A 21586-nucleotide genomic window follows, 5' to 3' on the forward strand; every position below is an offset into this window, starting at 1 on the left:
GGCTGGGCGGGGCCGCGGCCTGACCCGGCTTCCCCGCTCCCATTGGCTAACTGGCCGTTATCCCCTCTTCCTATTGGTCGGTGTCTCCACCTTGCTGTGTTGCGGTCGGTTGCGCCCGACGCCTTTCCCCTCTGTCACTGTTAGTCCCGCCTGCTGGGCAGCCCGCGCCGCGGTGGGGCGATCGGGCGATGCGGTGACGTCGGTGTTTGGGGGCGCTGCCATTGGCGGCGGCGGGGTGACGGGCGATGTGGCGCGTGCTGCGCCGGGCCGTTGCCCTGGGCCGCCGCGGAGCCGCCGTCCCTCAGGGGCGTTGCTGCCGCCGTCGCGTGTGGGGCCGCCGCCAGCCGCTCGCGTCCGCCGCCGGCCTGTGCGGGGGGAAGGCCCGGGCCCAGAGGTGAGGGAGGGGAACGGAGGGGCGGCGGCCGCCCCCCGAAGGGGAAGGGGGCTGCCGAGGGACGGGACTGGGGGCAGCTGCTGAAGGAGCGGGCTCGGCGGGGAGGGCGGCGGGAGCACGGGAGCTGGCCGGAGCATACCCACGGCGGGCAGAGGCAGCGGGGCGGGGGCCGCGAAGGCAGGGTTTGGAAGTGCCTCGGGCGGCGTGTCCCGGTCGGGGACCCCTTGTTACTCAGTTCTTACTGATGGGGGGGCCGGAACACACGTGCACGTGCTGCCTGGCCTTATAAAGGTAACCCAGCATTAGCGTGCGAACATGCGTAAACTGTGGGGTTAGGCAAGATTTTCATTCGTTCTGGGTGAAATGTGGAGTTGGATTTCTTATACTACCGGCCCCTGTAAATGTTAGACCCGGCACGTCTGTCCTGCGGCAGCTGCTGATGGAGCTTCAGAGAAGCAAAAAAGAAATCTTTTAAGCGTCTACACGTCACGTTGCAACATTTGGTATTGCGGGTAGGAAGTTTCAGAAATCCAAAAGCATGTAAAGCCCCAAAAATATAATTGGTGCACAGTTTACACCGTGTCAGAAAACCTAGCCATTTGATTATTTCTCACACTCTGCTCAGAACCTTACAGACATTGGTAGTACTGAATGTCTCCTCTTTTCATTGTTTTTTTCGGTAGAACGTGTGCTGCCATCACGATGCCTGAAGTGAACACCGATCACCTGGATGAGCAGCAGGTGCAGCTGTTGGCAGAGATGTGCATCCTTATTGATGAAAATGATAATAAGATTGGAGCGGATACCAAGAAAAACTGTCACTTGAATGAAAATATTGATAAAGGTACAGGTTGCTTACCTTCTAATTGAACCATTAAGTTGACTGAATATTCTCAGAAGTATAGTCATGATTAAATTAAAGCCTTGATCAAGCCAGAGCAAGTACTTCCCCCCCACCCCCCTCCTCCCCCAGCTTACAGTATCTAATTTTAAAAATACTGCAATATGGGGGAACGCACGGTTGGAGGCAGTAGCAAAGGAGAGAAATATGTGATTGCGGACCTAAGCTGTATGTCTTGAGAAATACTTTTGAATCACATTTTGATGATAGAATAGTATTATTTTCCTATTATAGATACCTGATTCTATGCAGCTTTTTCTAAAGAATGCCACTTGCTTCTTTGACGACTTCTTCTCAAGGAGAGAGACTTTGATTTTTAAGTAGTTCACGCAGAGTTCTACTTCAAATACTGCTAATAGGGTTTTTTTAATTGTTGTCATTCTAGTTGATTGTGGGTTTTATTTGAGGTTGGTCAGATTTGTGAATCTCTCGCAGTAGTTTGTGACCTCCTTTTCCATACTCAGGGGAAGCATCTTCCCGGAGAGAGAGGAATAACAAACTCAAAAGTTGCAGAAGACAGAAATTGTACTGTTTTTGAGGAAGTTTGTACTTCTGCAATTCCTGAAGCTTCTTGAAATTCCATACAGCTCTTTTATAAGGAATTCTATAAGGAATTTTTGAGTCATCTCTTTTTGATAGTAAATTTATGGATGCTGAGCCCTCCGTAGAAGCTTGCCCAAACGTGCATCTTCAGAATGGTGAACGGACTGAGTTTAGTAGAACTCTTCTGTTGCATTGTTGTTCTTAGCACTTTTCTAAATTCATAATGTTTTGCATAAGCTGACATAGAAACCTAAATAATTAATAACTCTGAGTTTTTTAATCAAATCCTTGGGTTTTAACATACCTGAATTTTAAATTAGATTACCCCAAAATGAGGCCGTTCTAAGCCCTTAAACTGTCTTCATATGTTTTTTTCTTCTCTGCTAAATAGTTCTCTGTGGTTTTTTTATTTTTAGGTTTACTGCACCGAGCTTTCAGTGTTTTCTTATTTAATACAGAAAATAAACTGTTGCTGCAGCAGAGGTCAAATGCAAAAATTACATTTCCAGGTTAGTACTGAAACACATTGTATTTATCAAGATGTTTTATTTAAATCAATATTTAAAAAAATATGCCCATCTAATCTTGCAGTGTATTTCATTCTGAGGTTTTAGAATTTACTACTTTGGAGAGGAGATACTTCTAAATACTTTTGAGAGTTCAAGATGTACTTATCTCATGGAGGAAGTAAGATAATAGGAACGCTAGCTTATTGTTATACACACTCTTGGGAAATGATTGTTCCCTGACATGTTTGATCCTTTTTATGCAAGTGCAGCGTGTGTTGTTTACCTCCTCTGCTGCAAGACATATTTAGTGGAGTTGAAGAAATTGCTCCGGTAGCTGTGGAGTGTTCGATTCCACTGGTAAAGACACGTAGCTGACGTATAGCAGGGCCCTACTGCTTGGGAAGCAGTTGCGTTGTGCTTCAGTGAGATCTGTGGACCTTTATCTGTGCATGTTTTAACAAACACTTTTTTAACTATAGAAGAAGCGAGGCACTGTGGCCAAAGTATATAGTGCATCATTTTTGAAGACTTCTGAACTATTACTATCGAATGCAAATGGAGAGGCATAAAAATAAGAGGTGGAATGAAAGAAAAATAGCTTACGTGAGACATGTTGGACGAAGCATAAAGCTGTCTGTTTCGAATTTCGGATGGAAAACAAATTCAAGTGTTTCTAACTCTCTTCAACTCAAGGAAGAAAGACCTTTTTTTCCTTCCAAGGGAATCTTTACTTTAGAGGCTTTTTTTTTTCCTTGACTACTAACTAATCAAAATGCTCGAGTGTAGTTTGTAGGTAATCGGACTCTATTTTAGATGCTTTTGAGCTAGACTTACAGATAAAAGGTTGGCCAATCACAGTTATTCTACATAATTCATAAGTAATCTTTAATATACTTGAAGCAGGGTATAGAGGAGCTGTCCTTTAAACACAAACCTTAGCTGCTTATTTACTTCTACTAATTGTCAGCTGGTCTTGAAGCTCTGGGAATATTTTCAATATTCTGTTGCATATATACTTCCCAAAGTAATTTTAATTAGCGTTTGCAGGACAATGAATGTCTTCATAAACTGGCTGTCTCAGTAGATGCTATCTTGGGTATGAGAATGCATGTGTTCATGTGTATCAAACACTAACCTGCAAAGTAGTACATGGTAGAGGCAAATCCTGGTGCGAAATACGTAAAGAAAAATAAGAGGTGAAAATATCCTCCTTCCTCTCTGACCCTTCTCTACAAAAGAGAAACAAAGCTGTGACGCATTGAATACCTGTCCTACACCTCTGGGTTTTTTGGTTGGGTTTTTTTATTTGTTTGGTTTTTGGGGGTTTTTTTTGCAATGCTTTATACATGTCAAAAATGTACTGATACAAACTTCTTGCAGATTGTTTTACCAACACTTGTTGTAGTCATCCTCTGAGCCATCCACTAGAACTGGAAGAAAATGCTGCCATGGGTGTTCGGAGAGCAGCACAGAGACGACTGAAAGCAGAGTTAGGAATTCCCATGGAGCAGGTAAAGGGAGGAAGGAGAAACGGGAATTCTTGCCGATGCTTGTCGATTTACAGACTAACTGCATCTGGCAGACAGGGTCAGCCTGAAACCTAAAAATGGATTTAACTTTGGAGATGTACAGAACTTAGTGAATTTGAGACTTCTTCATCTATACTCCAGAGTCTCAAAAGCTGATATCACTAAGCGGTATTTCAGAGTATTCCACTGCTTAAACTAAATATGAGCCAAAGACTAAATTGCACAGTAACGAAGGATTGCGCTGCTTCAGGTCTGACTGTGGGTGCCTACGTGTTTTCCAGCTGGGCAGGCTGTCCTCCTTGCCCAGGGGAAGGCAACATGCCGTCCTTCCTCCAGGCCGATGGCAGAGTGCTGTACGCATTCTGTACGGCTGGTGCTCCTGGAGGGCATCGCTGTGAGCTGCTGCCAGCATCCATGTACAAGTCCCTCTGCAATCCCAAGCTTCCTATGGGAAGTAGGGCAGCCTGAGCACTCGGTGTTTCTTCCAGAGCAATCACACAGCCTGCTTCTGGTACCTTCCATTCTGGAGGCAGTTTGGGAGCGCACAGAGAGCAGGGTGAAGCTGGCTGAATTATGCTCATGGTCGAAATCTCTTTCCACGTTTTGTAACTAATCACATTTGTGTCGTGGGACACGGGAGAAGCAGCGTGCTACTGAGAAACACGATGGTTAGGTTGTCCCCAGAACTAATTACCTGGTCTGCAACTTGCACAGCTCCCTGGTAGGTCAGGGTTATACGTGGTCTGTCAGTACGCAGTTCTGACCTTGGCTTTAAGTAGCTGTCAGCTCTTCTCCTTGGGAGGGAAGGGGCAGGTGCAAGCGTTTGCATTCATCAGCGCTTCAGTAAGTGTGTGTTAAGCTCTGGTAAACGTTACTTAAAACTTATTGTATAGAAGAAACCCACTCAAAATGTTATAGGGTGAGTCTGACTAGAGAAATGGTGTGCAACTCATGTCATCAAAGTCATCAAATAAAAACTTTTTTTCATAGTAATTCTTTGTGAAGAAATACATTGCAATTGTACACTTGGGGGAAAAATAATTTTTAAGGAAGAGGGTAATAGCTGCTAATTCCTCTGTAACACCTAGCAGTGCCAGTTCTGGTTTGGCACCGGTTCTGACAAGCGTTTTGGTTGTAGGTAACGCCAGAAGAAATCTCCTACCTGACGCGAATTCACTACAAGGCCAAGTCTGATGGGATCTGGGGTGAACATGAGATAGACTATATCTTATTTGTACAGAAGGACGTAACGCTGAGTCCTGACCCTAATGAGATCCAAAGCTACTGCTACGTGACACAGAAGGAACTGAAACAGCTCTTGGACAAAGCCTCCAAGGACGAAGTTAAGATTACTCCGTGGTTTAAACTAATTGCAGAGACCTTTCTTTTTAAGTGGTGGGATAACTTATCTAACTTGAACAAATTTGTTGATCATGAAAAAATACACAGAATGTAAATAGCTGGGGTAAAAGATGCTGAAGGCTAGCAGTGATGTGCTGTCTCATTAACACTATGGTAACTCGTGACTTTTGAGTGCGGAAAAGTGATCCACCTGGAGCATGTTTAACATATAACTTTATACAGGGGTGGTTATAGCCGATGTTTTTTCTTCTCTCTTCACCTCCTCTTCCCCCCAGCCCTGTTCCTCTTGGGCGAGTTAAGCCTGATCTCATGTAAAATGGGTGAAACATAGGAAACCCCTGGGTTCATCTTCCTCCATTAATGAAAGATCCTCAGCCTGCGTGTGCCCAGTTTGCTCTTACTTCCTTGTGTTAACTATGGGGGCTGCAGGGGAGTGTGGGCGCCTCCTGTCCAGCTCATTGGGTAGAGCTGGCACGTTCCCAACTGTACATGACTACGCCTTCCAAAATAGCGATTACAAAGAAATTTGAGTTCTACGTGGACGTTGAGAAGACTAGTTGCCTGAAGGAAAAAAACGATTAGTTCAAAGTAGTCAGGCTGATTTTAATTGCAGAAAGCAAATCTCTTCAGCTACTGTACTCTATAATTAACCGAACACATAAAAGCTTAAGTGATCGGATTGTCTGTGTGGACTGAGTTTCACTTTGAAGTGCTGCACTATGTGTCGTAGCTTTAGATAATAAACATGGGGGGGGGGGGTTGGTTTTTTCCCCCACCACCCTTTTCTGGTTACTTGATGACCTAGTACTGGACGTCTCTTAAAAAAAAAAAAAAAAAAAAAAGGTTAATTACACCCAAGGTAGGCGGTGCCCATCTAATATATAGGAAGTAGCCTGTCGTTGGAGAAGGGATATGCATTAAATGACTCTCCTCCATCTTCCAGGAAACAAAGGCATCTTGATACAAGCTTTTTTTCCTGCAACATCTACTGTAATAGTCATTCCCGAACAACTCAAACCCCTTGGACTCCAAAATTCAAGATTGACAATTTATGGGCTTACACCAGGTTTTAATTTCCATTAATCAGAAATTGTACCATAGTGCGAGAACTAATCCTTTTTGATCTTGCAGTCAATTGCTAGTAACAAAGACGAAAATGGAAGGCTTTTTTTAGTAAGACAAATAATCAAGGGTATCACAGTTTGAATTAAAGTTTTTGGGGTTTGTGGGTTTTCCCCCCCAAAAAAAAACCCCAGCTTAATTGTGGTTTCTTCTGTTAGCAGACTACTCAATCTAGATTTCTTAACTTCTCCCAGAGGTGTCTTGATGAAATAGGATGTTGTTCATGCCGCTTCTCCTTGCATGTAAAACACTGTTGTGACTAGTCTGTGCCTGGTTTCAAGGTGAAACTGAATTTTTCCAGTGGTTAACGTGTTTCTCTTTCTCATCCCGATTGTGACTGCAGCACTGAAGCTTCTATATGCCAGCATCTCCAGCGGTTCACACCTAGAGGTTTTAGAGCCAAGTGGTTGCATGCTGACATGAATTGATGTCTTGTCTTGAAGCAAGTAACAGCGAGTGAGGGAACAGTAATGCAGTGTAACAGCGCTCCTGAATTCGGTGCAATCAATCAGCCACATTACCTACCTAATACATTAGAGTACTTTTCAAATACTTAAAATACTTTTAAAATAAAAGATTATCTTAAAGATAAGATTATGATTAAAACACCTAACCTAAAACCTTGGACTGTTGTTTTCTTTCCAGACTTTGAGCCACACGGAGAATGATCTCAGCAGTATTACTATGCTATAAACACCACCGTGCCTATTAAAGGTCGCTGAAGCAGTATGATTGGGGGTAGCAGGGCATGAATTTCTGTTAACAAAGTTCTACTTTTCTAGTTCAAATGGCCAGCTTGGAGCAGAAGCTGACAAAGCGTACCCTGAAGTAGAAATAATGTGCATAAGGAAGCTGAAAGCAAAGTTTTGCTAAAAAGTTCTTCAAAATCCCTTAAAAGTTTTGACAATAAAGTTTTTCTTGACATTGAACTCCTTTGCAGCATTACAGTGTGTTTTTAATAATTTGTTACACGAGGTAGATGAGGGAAACAATATAGATTTACACACAATGCTCCAGTATGCTGAAGTTGATGCCTGAACACTCTTCTTACCCCGTTATATTTAAAAATAGTTTAAAAAAAAAAGAAAATAATAATTTAAGGGTTCTTCCTCCTTACCTTTTTGGTTTGTTTTTAACATGCATATTTCACTGGATTCCAGTTTAATCTTTAAAACTGCATTTTAAGTGTATTGCTCAGGCAACACATTTATAACGCGTAATTTTACTAACCTCTAGATAATTCCTACCTTGTTCTTGACCAGCTGGGGGCAAAAAGGGAATATTTCGCATTTGACAATATATTTTGCCTTGGAACAGATACAGAACTTTTGTCTGTCAGCCTCTGAAGAGAAAATGTCTTCCTAAGCAGGGGACGACAGTAGCATAACTGACATGAACTCCGGGCAAAATTTCAGTCTGATCCTCATTGTCTACGTATCTGAAATACTAATATTAGTCCGCAACATTAAAAGCTGTCGGCTGTAACCTTCCCTGCCCGTGCTGTTTCAGGTTACCGCAGGTGCCCAGGTTATTACAGACGGCAGGTCAGTGCTAGAGCCGCAAGTGCTCCTCCAGCTTCAGTCGCCGTTCAGCTTAGTAAAGCGGCGGCGTTTCTCCCACTCGTTCAGCACCGGTTCAGTGCACGCACACTAACTTTGCGAAGTACTCGTCAAGTCTCCCGTTACTTCCCCACCAATTCCAGCCTTTACCTGCAGCGTAAACTCATCGCTTACTATACATCAAAGAACTAACTTGCACAGAGAGAACCAAACCTTACTGATGCAGTACCTTATGAAGCTATGCATTTTTAATTCTGATGGTAGCTTCGTTAACAAATACTTCACTTTCCTAGATTTAACCTCATTTTAAATCTAGTTTTACATAGAACTTGAAATGCTGTACTACTACGTGAAAGTCAGTAGTAAGAAAGTGGAATGAAGTGGTATCTTTTGTGTCTATTTAGAAATGGTTTCTGCCACTGGTACCGACAAATTTCTCATGGTATTACTTAGAACTGCAAGATCAAGGTATCAGAACTTTCCCTCTCTGGGCTTCAAGTATCTTAACCACGTACTTTTTAAACACTCTGTATTACTAAAAAGGAAGACAGGACTCGAAATTAGTTTTAATAAACTTAGTTTTAATTAGTTTTAGTTCAGAAGACTGCTTATCTTCTCTGTGTTTTACCGGATTTTCTCTTTCCAGCCAGCAGATGTTTTGGCTTCAAGTCAAATATGTGTCTGTCCGACTCTCCTTTCCTGCCCATGCGATTCATTTTCTTTTGAGCTTTCTTTGCCATAATCTTGACCTTCTTCACCATCTATTTAAAGACAAACACACATGCAGAGTAACTTCCTCAGTAACTCAGGTAACTAGCTTTACCTTTTAAAAAACCACTAAGCTGGATGGTTTTAACGAGGACATTAACTAACACCCAACATAGGCCACCATCTGCAACTCTAGAGCAGTATCACCGCAAGTGACGCTAACCCCCCTTAGCGCAACTCTTCTTTTCCAGTACACTAATAATATGATCGCGCTATCCCTGGAATTCCTAACTTACTAAAGGTGGAACTCCACAGTTTCTTCCTTCGTGCTTGCATTTAGAGACAAAAATTTAAAATGTACTTTCTTAGCCTGTCTGCAAGAATGAACTAGGCGTTTCTGAAGTAGAGAGAGTTCAAAACAACAGAAGACGAAGCTGCCAAGAGAAGGAAGATAAACTCTTGACAAACATAACCGGCCCAGTATGAAGTTTCCCAGAAGCTGGTTTAAGTACAATCATGCCGTTTTAATTGCTATAAAGGTAAACAATTTTAACAAACCTTTTCATCACGAAGTCCAGAAACATCCCGCGGTGTGCGGGAGGAGCTGCGACTGCGTGCCACAGATTTAGGGGTTTCAGACTCATCACGTTTACGTTTCCTTGTAACGCTACGGGACCTTCTCACGTAATGTGCCTGAAATCCAAAACATCACTTTAATTATTAAAAACGGAAACAATCAGCTCAGACATGCTCCATTTCTAATTAGACTACCACAGAAAACCAGGGAATGGGCTGCTGTGATACATTATTTTGGTTATTCCATAGTAACGTAAAGACCTTGTCAACTGTTGGTCACTGCCTTTCTGTCCTACAGCAATATTCAAATGTCGGTGAATATTAGCATATTCTTTTCACAATTATTAACTCCAGTTTTCTGATTTTTTCTGAGTAGATTCCCAAGTAATGGATAAAAAGACACAGACAATTAATGGATAGTAATATTGAAGCAATTTTGCAACAGCAAAAAAGCAGTGAGGAAACCTACCCTGATTAGTGTCCTGTTGGCGGGACAAAGCCCTGAGGAATTTCAGACATGAAGACTCACCATCCTACAGCCTCAGTATGAAATTCCTCCTCACCGAGATCGCTCCTAAATCAACAAGGCACGTCAGCTCTGAGAAGCATAAATGCTTGCTTCGGATGTGTAGTGTTGACATTCCTTGTTTCCTAACTCCTTGTTTAGGGAATGAATTTGAGGTCTGAAGATCTAGATAGCCATAATACTGCTGGATTTGCTGTACAAAATGGATTTTTTTTTCATTTCTGATAAAATGAAATGTCTCCCGAAGGCAAATCTGTGTTTGTTTGAAGTACTTCAGCTGCCTTGCATCTGAAGATGCCAGCTGCCCTCAAAAACTTCAATTACAACTCACAGAATTAATAAGCTGTAAAAAGATAAGCCTGGTCTGTCTTTATTACTACTTTTGACACAGTAGTGTCTCATCCAATGAAGCAGACTTGAAAATTAAGAAGTATGTTTAGCCAAACCCCATTCTTGAATTCTATATAAATTCCAAGAGTTCTAATAGAAAGCAGTGCATATATATATTTGATTCTTTATGAATGTTAGTTTATTTTTTTCAGCCTACCCACTATGTTTTGATCACGTCATTCAAAAATTCCAGTATTGACTGCCTCATCTGGGTTTCCTACCTTCTCCTTAACAAATCCCACCTCTCTTGTGCCAACTGTAATACGCATTTCAAATGCGCTCAAAGAAATTCAGCATGTAATGAAATTGAGCTCTTTTAGATAAACATTGTGTTTAATTAGCAAAAACTTACATCATCTTTATTAGTCATGTCGAGTCCAAGATCAGTCATTTCTTTTTCTAGCACCTTCCGCTGGACCTGTAAAAAGACAGTTAAGAAAACATGTTTCTTTCAAAACAGTATGGTTCTATCTTATTTTTTATCTTAATATGCCACCATAAGCCCATTATATTCGCTACATATTTATTCCTTTGGCACATCCCAGCAGATGATGAAAGTCGTAACTTCACATTTCATTTATTGTAACTTAATTCTCTTCACCCATAAATCCTTCTTCACAGGACTGCAATGTCCCAACATTCCCTAAAGATCTTTCCAATAGTTTGCCTTTTTGGGGGGAAGGTGGCAAAGAGAGGTATTTCAGTCAGAAAGGTTTCCTTCTCTCCCAAAAGGCACAAGCTTTGAGGAAGATAAGCAATGCTGGGTGCAAAATCAGCTAGATTCATTTTCTCAGAATGTCTAGTTATCAGTTTATTACTTTGCAGTTGTCCTGGACTGGTCACAAGAGATTCTGACATTAGAAAGCGTGACACCTAGCTTCCAAAAACGAACACACAATCTTTTCCAGCACAGGGAGGGCCCCGTAACAAATTTTACACGATTGTGATTTTAAGTAATTATATAATTCTCCTCATTATTTGAATTTAAAACAAACAAATGAACAAAAACAATACTGATATACAATGCAGCAACCCAGTTAAACGAGCTGAACTGTATTCTTCAAAACTTTTTCTGCAATATATATAGAATTTTACAAAAGACTAATTTGTGTGACACAAAACAAAAAGGGCTACTATCACGCATTTGGTTTGGCCTCCACAACTAAGTCGTGACCAGAACTCCCAGGAGCACAGAAGGAAGCAAGTAGCAAGTGAGAGGGCCAAACATGAGAAAAAGCAATCAGTTCCACTACCCGATATCGTCATACGTTTTCATAAAGTCATTATACATCAGCAAGATTTTACTACAGAACGTGTTCTATACTTGCCTTTTTAGCTGTTCTAGGCATCCTCGGACCTCGAGTATCTTTTTCCTTCGACTGCAGGATTTTCAGTTTCTTCTTTTCTCTGATCTGTTGTGCCAACTGTCGGATTTCCATCATCTCTTCATCTTCACTTTCTGGTTCACTGTCATATTCTCCAGCAGCTTCTCTCAGCTCTTCCTCTTTCTCTAATTCTTCCAGTTTCTTAGATTTTGAAGAGATGAAATGAAAATCAAGATGCTCATCAAACCCTTGACTTACAATCCTCAACATTACATTTTTGCATGGCCCAGGGCCATGACAGCATGCAGACCCTTCGAAGAAGGAGCTACGTTACTCAATAATGACCCCTCCAGCCACACTTAACGCAGTTGGCGATACAGATTACTGTGAACCTACGGGGCGCACTACTGTGCAGACTTACTTGATCACATCACATTATAGTTTGGCTCTATTTGTGTGACTGCCCCGAAGCTGCCCACTGCGTGAATGCAGATGTACCATACTGTGAACTGTGCTAGCTGTGCCGTTTCTGGAAACACACTCTGAACAAAAACCCCTCTCTTTCTACATTTAGCATCAGCCTGGAACACCAGCAATTCGGATGAACCCAACTGCATAACCAGCAGGCTCCATAGTCTGTGCTCACTAGTTCTCCTTAACAACCAGTAAGAAATAAGAACAGTGCTTGTTATTAAATAAAAATGTTATAAATGGAGAATTCAGTCCACTTCCTTTAACATCATACTCCAGTAGACATAAATTTGATGGGTGAATTTCATATTATTAATAATATATGAAGTTTGATAGCTACATTCCTTCTGGCTGTAGTCAATGAAGAAATACAACTTCTCCTGCAAAGCTCATATTTTAAGATGGAAAAGATAAGGTCACCATCATTCTGACAAGGTAAAGCGATTTTCCATTCTTCTGAAATTCTGTCCTTGATCATTCAGAAAACAGTATCTTTTCCCATGGCAAGTGCAGACGATGTAAAAGAACTTGTTCTCATGACTTACTGTTTTTAATCTACAAATACAGTAATTTACACTAAACAAGTAAAGGGATAAAGAGGCAAGAAAACTGTAAAAAGAATAATGGAAAACTCACTCTCATTATATCCGGATCAATGTAGTCAAGTATATTATGACCTTCCCATATCTCTGGTATCTTATCATATTTTTCAGATGAATTCATTAAGTCCCAGTATTCTTAAAAATATAACAAAAGTTAATAAAGAGACAAAACTAATTTCAAAGAATGTTCAATGTCAGAAAACAACACTCAGATTGCAATTAAAAAAAAAAGTCATATCCCTAAGTGGCAAGAATTTGATAGCATCTCTGACATATTCACAAATACCTCTGATCCCCCTCCTACCGCCAAATATTATTCAGTAACTTCAAGATCCACTGCCAAGCCATAATAAGCAACAGATATCCAGCTGAAACAGAATACATGCAATCTCTCTCATAATGATACTTTCTTAACAAAGAGAGCATCAAGAATTAATGGGATAGCATAATATAAAATGGAAGGGAAAAAACACTTGAATCATCGAGACCAGTCACTGTATGCCTGTGACTCTACAATGGGAAACAACTGAGTGACGTTACAAAACAAGGAACAGTCAGTGAAGATCACCAGTTCTGGAACAGGAGTAAAGGACAGCATGCAATAAAATGCTGGCATTGGTACTTAGTTAAAAGGAGTCACATCTAGGTATTCTCCCTTAACACTGAAATAGCCAAACTTTACTGCTTAGTAATACCGATTCTTATATAATACTTACTCTGAAGATCCAAAACATAATCATCTCCCATTTCAAGTTCAAGATCTCTCTCCTGGAAAGACACACATGGCTTTATATACCATCTAATTTTAAATCTATGGGCTACTATAGCAAATTTAAAATCCATCTGCTGGTCTCCTAATTAAGAGATGCCACTTACCAATTTCCTCCTGGGTGTGTCTACTTCCATGCGTTTCTTACGTCCTACTGCTCCCTCAGGTATAAAAGGCAGCCGCTCCTGAAATTAATGCAACAATCCACCCCAATAAAAAAGGGAAAAGAAAAGTTTGAATCAGCTATAAATCACCATTGCAGAGTAATGTATTTCTAAAGAATACAAAATCCCAAGCTGACTCTCCCACCAGCAAAGGCAGTTATAGATAAAAAATAAGCAAATTTCACCATATTTATATCTGTTCACATGTTAAGATGAGAGAATTCTTATCCTACTTAAGAAGCACTGGGAAAGACACTAAAAAGTGTAAACATATAGCCTACCTTGTTATCTCTTTTGGTTGGCATGGCCAAGTGTAATCTATTCAATACTTCATTCACTTTATTTCCTTTCATTTTAGTATCAACACGATGGGCCAACAGTCTGTCACAGGCCTGAAAGTGCACATGGCAACATTAGGTAAGGAATGAAGCCTTCCTGATACAACAAATGACACAGTAGGCTTTCAATCCCAAATATCTAGCTTCACATCTCATCTTCTGTCTAATCTCTTCTCTTTCTAGCTCTTAAGCAAGCATTGAGTTATTTTATATAAAAAGTATCACAGGAAGATGCATACGATCCTTTTTTTTTTTTTACAGTGAGCTGACAATGAGCTGACAATAAGAGAAAGCAACAGGACTCAGAAAAAACTCACAAATTTTATTTTAAATTACGATTTGTATTAGACATAATTTTCCATTTGCACTCAAGTCCACTGAGGCTCAACAGGCTCTAAAGGATCACAAAGTTTACCTGGACTTTAGTAAAGCATTTAACACTATTTCCCACAGCATTCTCCTGGAGAAACCGGCTGCTCATGGCTTGGACGGGTACACTCTTTGCTGGGTAAAAAACTGGCTCGATGGCCAGGCCCAAAGAGTTGCGGTGACCGGAGTTAAATCCAGTTGGCGGCCGGTCACAGGTGGTGTTCCCCAGGGCTCAGTTTTGGGGACAGTTCTGTTTAATATCTTTATCAATGATCTGGATGAGGGCATCGAGTGCACCCTCAGGAAGTTTGCAGACGACACCAAGTTGGGCGGGAGTGTTGATCTGCTCGAGGGTAGGAAGGCTCTGCAGAGGGACCTGGATAGATGGGCCGAGGCCAACTGCATGAGGTTCAACAAGGCCAAGTGCCGGGTCCTGCACTTGGGTCACAACAACAACCCCATGCAGCGCTACAGGCTTGGGGAAGAGTGGCTGGAAAGCTGCCTGGCGGAAAAGGACCTGGGGGTGTTGGTCGACAGCCACCCGAATATGAGCCAGCAGTGTGCCCAGGTGGCCAAGAAGGCCAATGGCATCCTGGCCTGTATCAGCAATAGTGTGGCCAGCAGGAGTAGGGAAGTGATCGTGCCCCTGTACTCGGCACTGGTGAGGCCGCACCTCAAATACTGTGTTCAGTTTTGGGCCCCTGACTACAAGAAGGACGTCGAGGTGTTAGAGCGTGTCCAGAGAAGGGCAACAAAGCTGGTGAGGGGTCTGGAGAACAAGTCTTATGAGGAGCGGCTGAGGGAACTGGTGTTGTTTAGCCTGGAGAAAAGGAGGCTGAGGGGAGACCTCATCGCTCTCTACAACCACCTGAAAGGAGGTTGTAGCGAGGTGGGTGTCAGTCTCTTCTTCCAAGTAACTAGCGATAGGACGAGAGGAAATGGCCTCAAGTTGTGCCAGGGGAGGTTTAGATTGGACGTGAGGAAAAATTTCTTCACTGAAAAGGTTGTCAAGCATTGGACCAGGCTGCCCAGGGACGTGGCTGAGTCCCCATCCCTGGAGGTATTTAAAAGACATGTAGATGTGGCGCTTAGGGACGTGGTTTAGTGGTGGACTTGGCAGTGTTAGGTTTGCAGTTGGACTTGATGATCTTAAAGGTCTTTTCCAACCTAAATGATTCTATGATTCTATGCTTAACGTTTATCACTATAATGAACAGTTTAACTGAGATTAAATTCATACAAATGAGGCAGAATGTTAGCTGTTCATTTGGAATGAAATTGAGAGAAAAGAGATTTACCTCTGTTTTAACTTGGATTACACCTTCTTCTGTTAGAGTACTTGTCTCTATTACAGAAAATCCTTCTGCTTCAAAAGTTTCAAATATTTTCTAAAATAGAAACATTATCCCAAAGAATGACATTCTGCCCATTTCTTAATATACGATACATTAAGAACAGAAATTTTAGTCCGATATCAATACATGCAACTTGCTACTATTTTATTAGAATGTGTTTCTAAAAATATGACAGAAACTTTACAACTGCGGTTCTATTTAATCTGTCTCTTCTTTTATAAACAAATAACTACTTTCTAAAAGGCACCTATAAATGACCCATATGGGAAAAAAGAAAAAGAGAGAGAAACACAAATTCTAGGTGTCCTTGAGGTGTCCTTGTAGATACAAAAGAACTAGCCCTGCCACACTAGCCACGTGTTGCCCAGTGGGACCTTCTACTGCAACTGTTCAGCAGCACCTCTCAGTCTAGTGCTCATTGTCTCTGAACTCTTACTGAAACGGAAATTATTGAACAAGGCTATTCAGTCTTACTTCCAACTACAGTAGTAACTGAAAGTTCTCACAGTGTCAGAGATTTCTGAAACCACTAAGGACTTGCTTTCTGTTTGGCATTTATGATATTCAGGGAAGTATGTACATTAGACAGTACTTAAAAAAGATATGGGTCAAGACCTGGAAAGCTACTTTCCATTACATTATTAAATAGTTAGATTAAGAAATGATCATGTGAAAGTTTTTGCCCAATAAAAATTATATCCATCCACGACACTTGCGCATAATGTTTTGTAAATGTCGGAAGAAAGAGAGAGAGGTGGGAGAAGTAATCTAACCTGACTCTCTTCAGGAAGCTCCGCAATCCTCTTCACATCACATTTGTTTGCAACAATTATAAGTGGCTAATAAAAAGAAAAAAGGAATCATAATTCAAGTTATCACGTTATAAAACCTTGGGTTTTATTAATTATGTACACCAAACCTACCTTGTTAGCAAACAAGGGCTTAATATTTCTGAAGAGCTCTACTTGCTCCTCCAGGCTATGCCCACACTGCTCAGACACATCCATCACATAAAGCACAGCAGCACGAAGATGTGCAAGCGCAGTTATAGCCTGCATCTCGATGGTGTTCCTGTCCTCCAAAGGATGATCCAAAATACCAGGAGTATCTACTACCTAAAATTAACATAATTAAGTCAGGCCTTAGTATAGGATAATTGATACACTATTTCAGGACGTGTGCTTGATTTCTGGTCAATATTGTCTTTTTTAGGACAGCAATATTCTTTCCTTTCGGTGATAAATAAGACTAAACTCAGCCAAATTGAGAATGTGAAAATGGAGTAGTGGGAGAAGAATAAGGTTTCAGAATAACCAACACTCCAAGTATTGAACAAGGAGGGAAAGCCCTGCTGCAACCTGGCCCAGAATTTGACAGTGATAAAAAGTGAGCTGGCTTTAGTCAGTAATTCCATTTCCATTCTTCCCTCAAATTGAAAACACACCCATACGTGTACATTTTTAGAACAATTTTGACTACTGCCCTCATTTGGTACACTGTACCTTGCACGGCAGCTCTCAGACATAGTGTGTCTCATCAAGACACAAAAATGCAACTCTCAGTGCAAAATGGCAAACCAGATTAAAACCAGTTAATTCCTTAAAGAAAATGCAAAATAGTAACAGTTCTTACCTGCCAACGCAGATACTTATAATCCATATGTCCCACAAAGAGAGATTTTGTGGTAAAGGCATAAGGCTGCACTTCTACATCCGCTCTTGTAACCTTGAAACAAGATTTATTCACACACATTTACTGAAAATTTCCTGAAGTTGCAAGCAGTAGATCTTAATTATAATGCACTTCCTTTGCTACAAAAAAAGCTAAAAAAGTTATTCTGGCTTCTCTGCAAGAATTTATCTATCAGAAAATAGATCATAAAAATGTTAATGCTATTAACATGCTATTTTGGAAAAGGTAATGATTTTTAAGAGTGAAATCTATCGTAATTTTCCATTTATCCCTCCAGGAATTTCATTCAACCTCTACTCACACATTTGAATTTGCTACTGCTCACATCAGACAGTGCCATAATGATATCAAATTGTTTAAATATTACCTTATTTTAATTAAACGGTATCTCAGTAGTATTTTTGAAAAAAAAATTCACGTACCTTATTTATAAAGCTAGATTTTCCAACATTCGGGTAGCCGCACAACAGAAGAGTTCGTGTATTGGGATCGATGGTTGGCAAACGAGACAAATGTTGTCGCACTGAAATGTTAAAAAGATTTTTTAACTACTTGCGAGAATTTAAGTTTCACTGAAGTGGAATAAAAATTCATATGCTGAATTGTTTATATACAAATTAATAACTTTTCTGACATTATAAATTGATCATTTATGAACATGTGTAATAGTTTGTAAACTCCACAAGCATCTACATACAACAAAAAAAGAAACAATAAATATTTTAAAAATGAAACCACTGTCTCTTAGCTAGAATGACCCCATCAAATCAGGCAACATAACCTGAAGGAATAATAAGCCTGAAGTAAGGAGTAATGTTTGGAAAATGTTTAGCACTATTTTTCAAATATAGGTAAGTGAAAATAACGATAAATAGAAGCATGGCTGTGACTTTCAAGCAAAGAAAAACATTTTACAACTGTTAGTAATACCATAAAATTTAAAGATTTTTCAAATAGAAAACTATTTCGTTAAAAAATAAATTCTAAGTATTTGGGGATTTTGAAACTATTTTTATGTTTCCTGTGTCTTCTAACTGTTACTAAGTGTAAGAATAAATTTTACATCCAATTCACATGCCTTATTTTAGCCTACTTATAACACAAACCTTGCTCCAAATATTCCAAGCTTTGTTTCTGTCTTTTGATAATCGTGCACATTCGTCCCAGAGCAGCACGTTTCAGCTGTTTGCAGCGGTAAAGGGAATCACCGTATTTCATCAGCCGCACATAGTCTTTAGCAACACTGTGGAGACAAGAAGTAAGAATTTAGCCAACAATCAACCAGCCAGGTACAAAATCAAAGAAATTAATGTCCCTTACTTGTCAATCAGATTCTTGGCAATATTAATCTGTCCCAAAGCCAGCTTGTAGTGATCTTTGTCATAAAGAACATTCATCAAATCTGCATAAAAAGGATGAATATCCTAAAACAAAAGCATAAAATAAAATTAAGCCTAATATTTTCCTTCTTTAAGATGACTATTTCTTGGCAACTAAGTTCATTTTTTTCTCCAGTACAGCAACACAAATTACAATACAAGCCAAACTGATTTCATTACTATCTTATGTAAGAAAAATAATCTGCTTGATCATTAAATGCATAAATTTTAATCACTTCGAATTTCTTCCGCAAATACATCTTGGACTCATTCATACGGAGTATCCATTTCATCTTTTGCTTTGTATAATACTTTGTATTACAACTTTGAAGGCTTTTTTTCTAAAATAAGGAAACTGCAAGAAGCCTGCAGAAGTAGTTTCTAACAGCAAATTCATACTATACCAGAAACACAGCTCCAATATCAATTCCTCCCTTCTTCTGAGTGCTATATTAAAATTCTGTGTAAAACTGGATAAGGAGGGTTTCTTCAATGCCCAAATAAATCCTTCAGCTTTCCAAGGAAGCACCATCTTTGGTTCAAATCTTTTAAACAAAGTATTTCATCCACTTATATACTTATTTGCAGAAATTTCATCATGTGATGATAAAAAAAAATACAGCAGATATTTGTGGGAATTCTGCAGTAATACTCACTGGATATGAAAACATCAGCAAAAAATATGGTTGCAGGTCAACAATTTAAGCATGAGCAAAAAACTGCCTATAAGAAAGGCCCACTAGACACGTGGATCCAGTTGCAGTCGTTGGGAAGTTAAGACTATGTGTGTCTTGTCAGAGTGTGTCTCCAACACTATCCTTTGTGGGGCCAAGAACAAGGTTTATGTTATCAGAGTAACTTCTGAACAACCGATGGTGGGAAGCGATGTGATATATTTGGATATTTCTTACTTCCTGCAAATATTTTCTAGGGAAGACAAACCATAAGCACAATTTACATACACACACACAAAGAAGAAATAAGCAGACACAACATACTTAAAAAACCCCACACTTTCTCTTCCTTGAACAGCAGATTCTGGCAAACATATTTGATCATCTAAAATCTTGTAAAACCCACCCTTCAATGACCATCCATGGGCACAATTTAGACTTCCTTTCTCAGTAGGAACATACTACTTTTGCAGAACAAGTTCGCTTAAAATTACTCCCAGTAAAATCTACCGGGAATCAGTCAAAATTGTCTACACAGTCAATCAGCAAGATGTTGCTCAGGCCAAAATAAACTCCAATAAAACCAATATGCTGTTGAAGAAGTATTCCTGATGCCATGAAAGCCAAGTTCCTTTATGATCAAACGACAAAACACTTACATCTAATTTGGGGAAATCTGTTAAGATCTGAGTGAGTCTATCATGGTAATTTTGTTGAGTATATTTGACTTTTCGCATGTAAAAATGTCGAATCCGATGGATTTGATAATGTTTATGAATGACAGTTGGAGTCTTCCGCTGAGTCTTTGACAATGTCAAATCTATGAAGTCCTGCAATCAAGGAAACATCATTAATTATACAAACTGTCAAGTTCTTATAAAGCCGTAAGTTTTATTTTGGTGGAGGAGCATGCAGACCAGTTAAGTGCATCCACGCCACACATGGTTTGCAACGTACGTTTTACGATAACACGCCTGAAACACGGGTTCCCGTCTCCGGGTAATAACAAGCAGTTTGCACACTCCCTCTCTGGTTTTCATTTCAGTTAACTGAGGGTTGGCGTCCCGCCCACGCCTGCCACAGCGCCGGCTCGGGGAGCGACCCCGGCTCCACCAAAGCCCGAAGCCGGGGCGCGGGGGTCGGCAGGCCCGTCCCCTGCCGCCCGCCCCGCCGTACCGAGCGGTGAAGCACAGCCGGCCCAAACCCCGCGAAGAGCTCCGCGCACCATGCTTTTAACTAAAGCTCCTTCGTTAGACTAGGAGAGAACTTCATTTTGAGTGAGTGTGCAGCGATGAGGCTAAGCACGACACGGGTTTGGAGAGCAGGAGGGATTTTTGTGGGGGCCACGCCGACAACCCCGCGGGGCTGAGGAAAAGAGCAGCCCCAGGATCCCTCCTCAGGCCGCAGTGCACCTGACAGGACCCCCCCTTCCCCCCCCCCCCCCCACATGGTACAGGCTGCCAGGCCCAGGAGCACCAGCCCAGGGCGAGTCCACGGGTCCCGCGGGAGGGGGAGGAGGCGAAGGCCGAGGCCACGCCGGCAGCGCGGTGGGGGGGGAGGGTAGCGCTCTCCTCATGCGCGGCAGGAGCCGCCGCCTCGCGGGAGGGGGTCGCCCGGCGCTGAGGGGCGCTGAGGGACGGGGAAGGGGGGACGACGACGCCCGTACCTTGGCGGACGGCACCACCGTGATCTTCTTGAAGTTGTAGAGCGCCATGCCGGCCGCCCGAGCCGCGCCGCACGCCGCCGGAAGAGGGAGCGAAGCAGTCCCTCTCGCGAGAGCCCCGCGCTTCCGTCCCGGGGAGGCGGGGATGCAGGGCCGGGCTCGGGGCGTGGGAATAGTGTGGCGCCCCGCGACCCCCCTGCGGGCTCTAGGGCTGGGGAGACCCAGTCCCGCTCCGCTTGGGGCCCTCTCGGCCTGCGTGAGCTCGGGTGCTGCGCGGCCTCCGGCGGGGCCCCGGAGTGGTGGGGCCGCTGGGGCCCGGGCGGGTCTCGGGGGGCTCCGGAGGGCCCTGCTGTGGGGAGCAACACACTGGATCAAGTTTGGGTCTTGCCGGAGAAAGACCAAACTGTGAGCAGGGCTTCAAGCAACGGCCTGTTGGTATGGTTTAGATCAGTCATGTTCTGTGCCCTGTAGGACCGTGAAGGCAAAATACATCCTCGTCCTGTTCGGTTTTGTGATTAAAGGCTAATTTCCATTTGCACAAAGGAGTGGAGAACAATGATGGGGGAAGGGACCCCAAGAACCTGATAAGTGCCAAGGGTCCCTTGCCCCAGCTCCTCCCCAGACCGTTACAGCGAGCCACCAGCCCTGTGGGCCCAGAAGTGCCAC

General features: G+C 41.8%; 2 protein-coding genes across 5 annotated transcripts; one reads left to right on the forward strand and one right to left on the reverse strand.

The window, feature by feature from the left end:
• On the forward strand, positions 1 to 7289 carry IDI1 (isopentenyl-diphosphate delta isomerase 1). 4 transcript variants are annotated; one of them, XM_076331884.1, is made up of 6 exons: positions 227 to 394; positions 1078 to 1238; positions 2255 to 2347; positions 3728 to 3858; positions 5015 to 5218; positions 6704 to 7289. In XM_076331884.1, the coding sequence occupies exons 1-6, from the start codon at positions 246 to 248 to the stop codon at positions 6707 to 6709; spliced, it is 744 nt and encodes a 247-aa protein (XP_076187999.1). In that variant the 5' UTR covers positions 227 to 245; the 3' UTR covers positions 6710 to 7289. The 4 variants fall into 4 exon arrangements, with proteins under 4 accessions (XP_076188000.1, XP_076187999.1, XP_076187998.1 ...); XM_076331885.1 differs by lacking the exon at positions 227 to 394 and adding an exon at positions 1 to 76 and having other exon boundaries at positions 5015 to 7289; XM_076331883.1 differs by having other exon boundaries at positions 260 to 394; positions 5015 to 7289.
• Positions 7290 to 8479: 1190 nt separating this feature from the next.
• Positions 8480 to 21018, reverse strand: GTPBP4 (GTP binding protein 4). Its single transcript, XM_076331888.1, has 17 exons — positions 20924 to 21018; positions 19917 to 20087; positions 18525 to 18628; positions 18311 to 18447; positions 17627 to 17727; positions 17145 to 17237; positions 16436 to 16627; positions 16286 to 16351; positions 15456 to 15545; positions 13732 to 13842; positions 13394 to 13471; positions 13234 to 13285; positions 12552 to 12652; positions 11448 to 11645; positions 10472 to 10537; positions 9186 to 9320; positions 8480 to 8680 (listed from the first exon to the last, which is right to left on the reverse strand). Exons 1-17 carry the CDS (start codon positions 20969 to 20971, stop codon positions 8528 to 8530), a joined length of 1896 nt encoding a protein of 631 aa, XP_076188003.1. The 5' UTR covers positions 20972 to 21018; the 3' UTR covers positions 8480 to 8527.
• Positions 21019 to 21586: the final 568 nt, after the last annotated feature.

The sequence above is a fragment of the Aptenodytes patagonicus genome, chromosome 2 (assembly GCF_965638725.1).
Source record: "Aptenodytes patagonicus chromosome 2, bAptPat1.pri.cur, whole genome shotgun sequence".
NCBI lineage: Eukaryota > Metazoa > Chordata > Aves > Sphenisciformes > Spheniscidae > Aptenodytes > Aptenodytes patagonicus.

What these genes read in the sequence shown, in the direction of transcription:
- GTPBP4 (XM_076331888.1), bottom strand. Translation starts at nt 20,971, where the DNA reads ATGGCGCTCTACAACTTCAAGAAGATCACGGTGGTGCCGTCCGCCAAG. An exon ending in CGGTGGTGCCGTCCGCCAAG is followed by an intron (nt 20,088 to 20,923) that starts GTACGGGCGTCG and finishes CCTTGATTGCAG; the next exon opens with GACTTCATAGATTTGACATT. An exon ending in CTTGGAATATTTGGAGCAAG is followed by an intron (nt 17,728 to 18,310) that starts GTTTGTGTTATA and finishes TTAACATTTCAG; the next exon opens with TGCGACAACATTTGTCTCGT.
- IDI1 (XM_076331884.1), top strand. Translation starts at nt 246, where the DNA reads ATGTGGCGCGTGCTGCGCCGGGCCGTTGCCCTGGGCCGCCGCGGAGCC. An exon ending in TGCAAAAATTACATTTCCAG is followed by an intron (nt 2,348 to 3,727) that starts GTTAGTACTGAA and finishes AACTTCTTGCAG; the next exon opens with ATTGTTTTACCAACACTTGT. An exon ending in TAGGAATTCCCATGGAGCAG is followed by an intron (nt 3,859 to 5,014) that starts GTAAAGGGAGGA and finishes TTTTGGTTGTAG; the next exon opens with GTAACGCCAGAAGAAATCTC.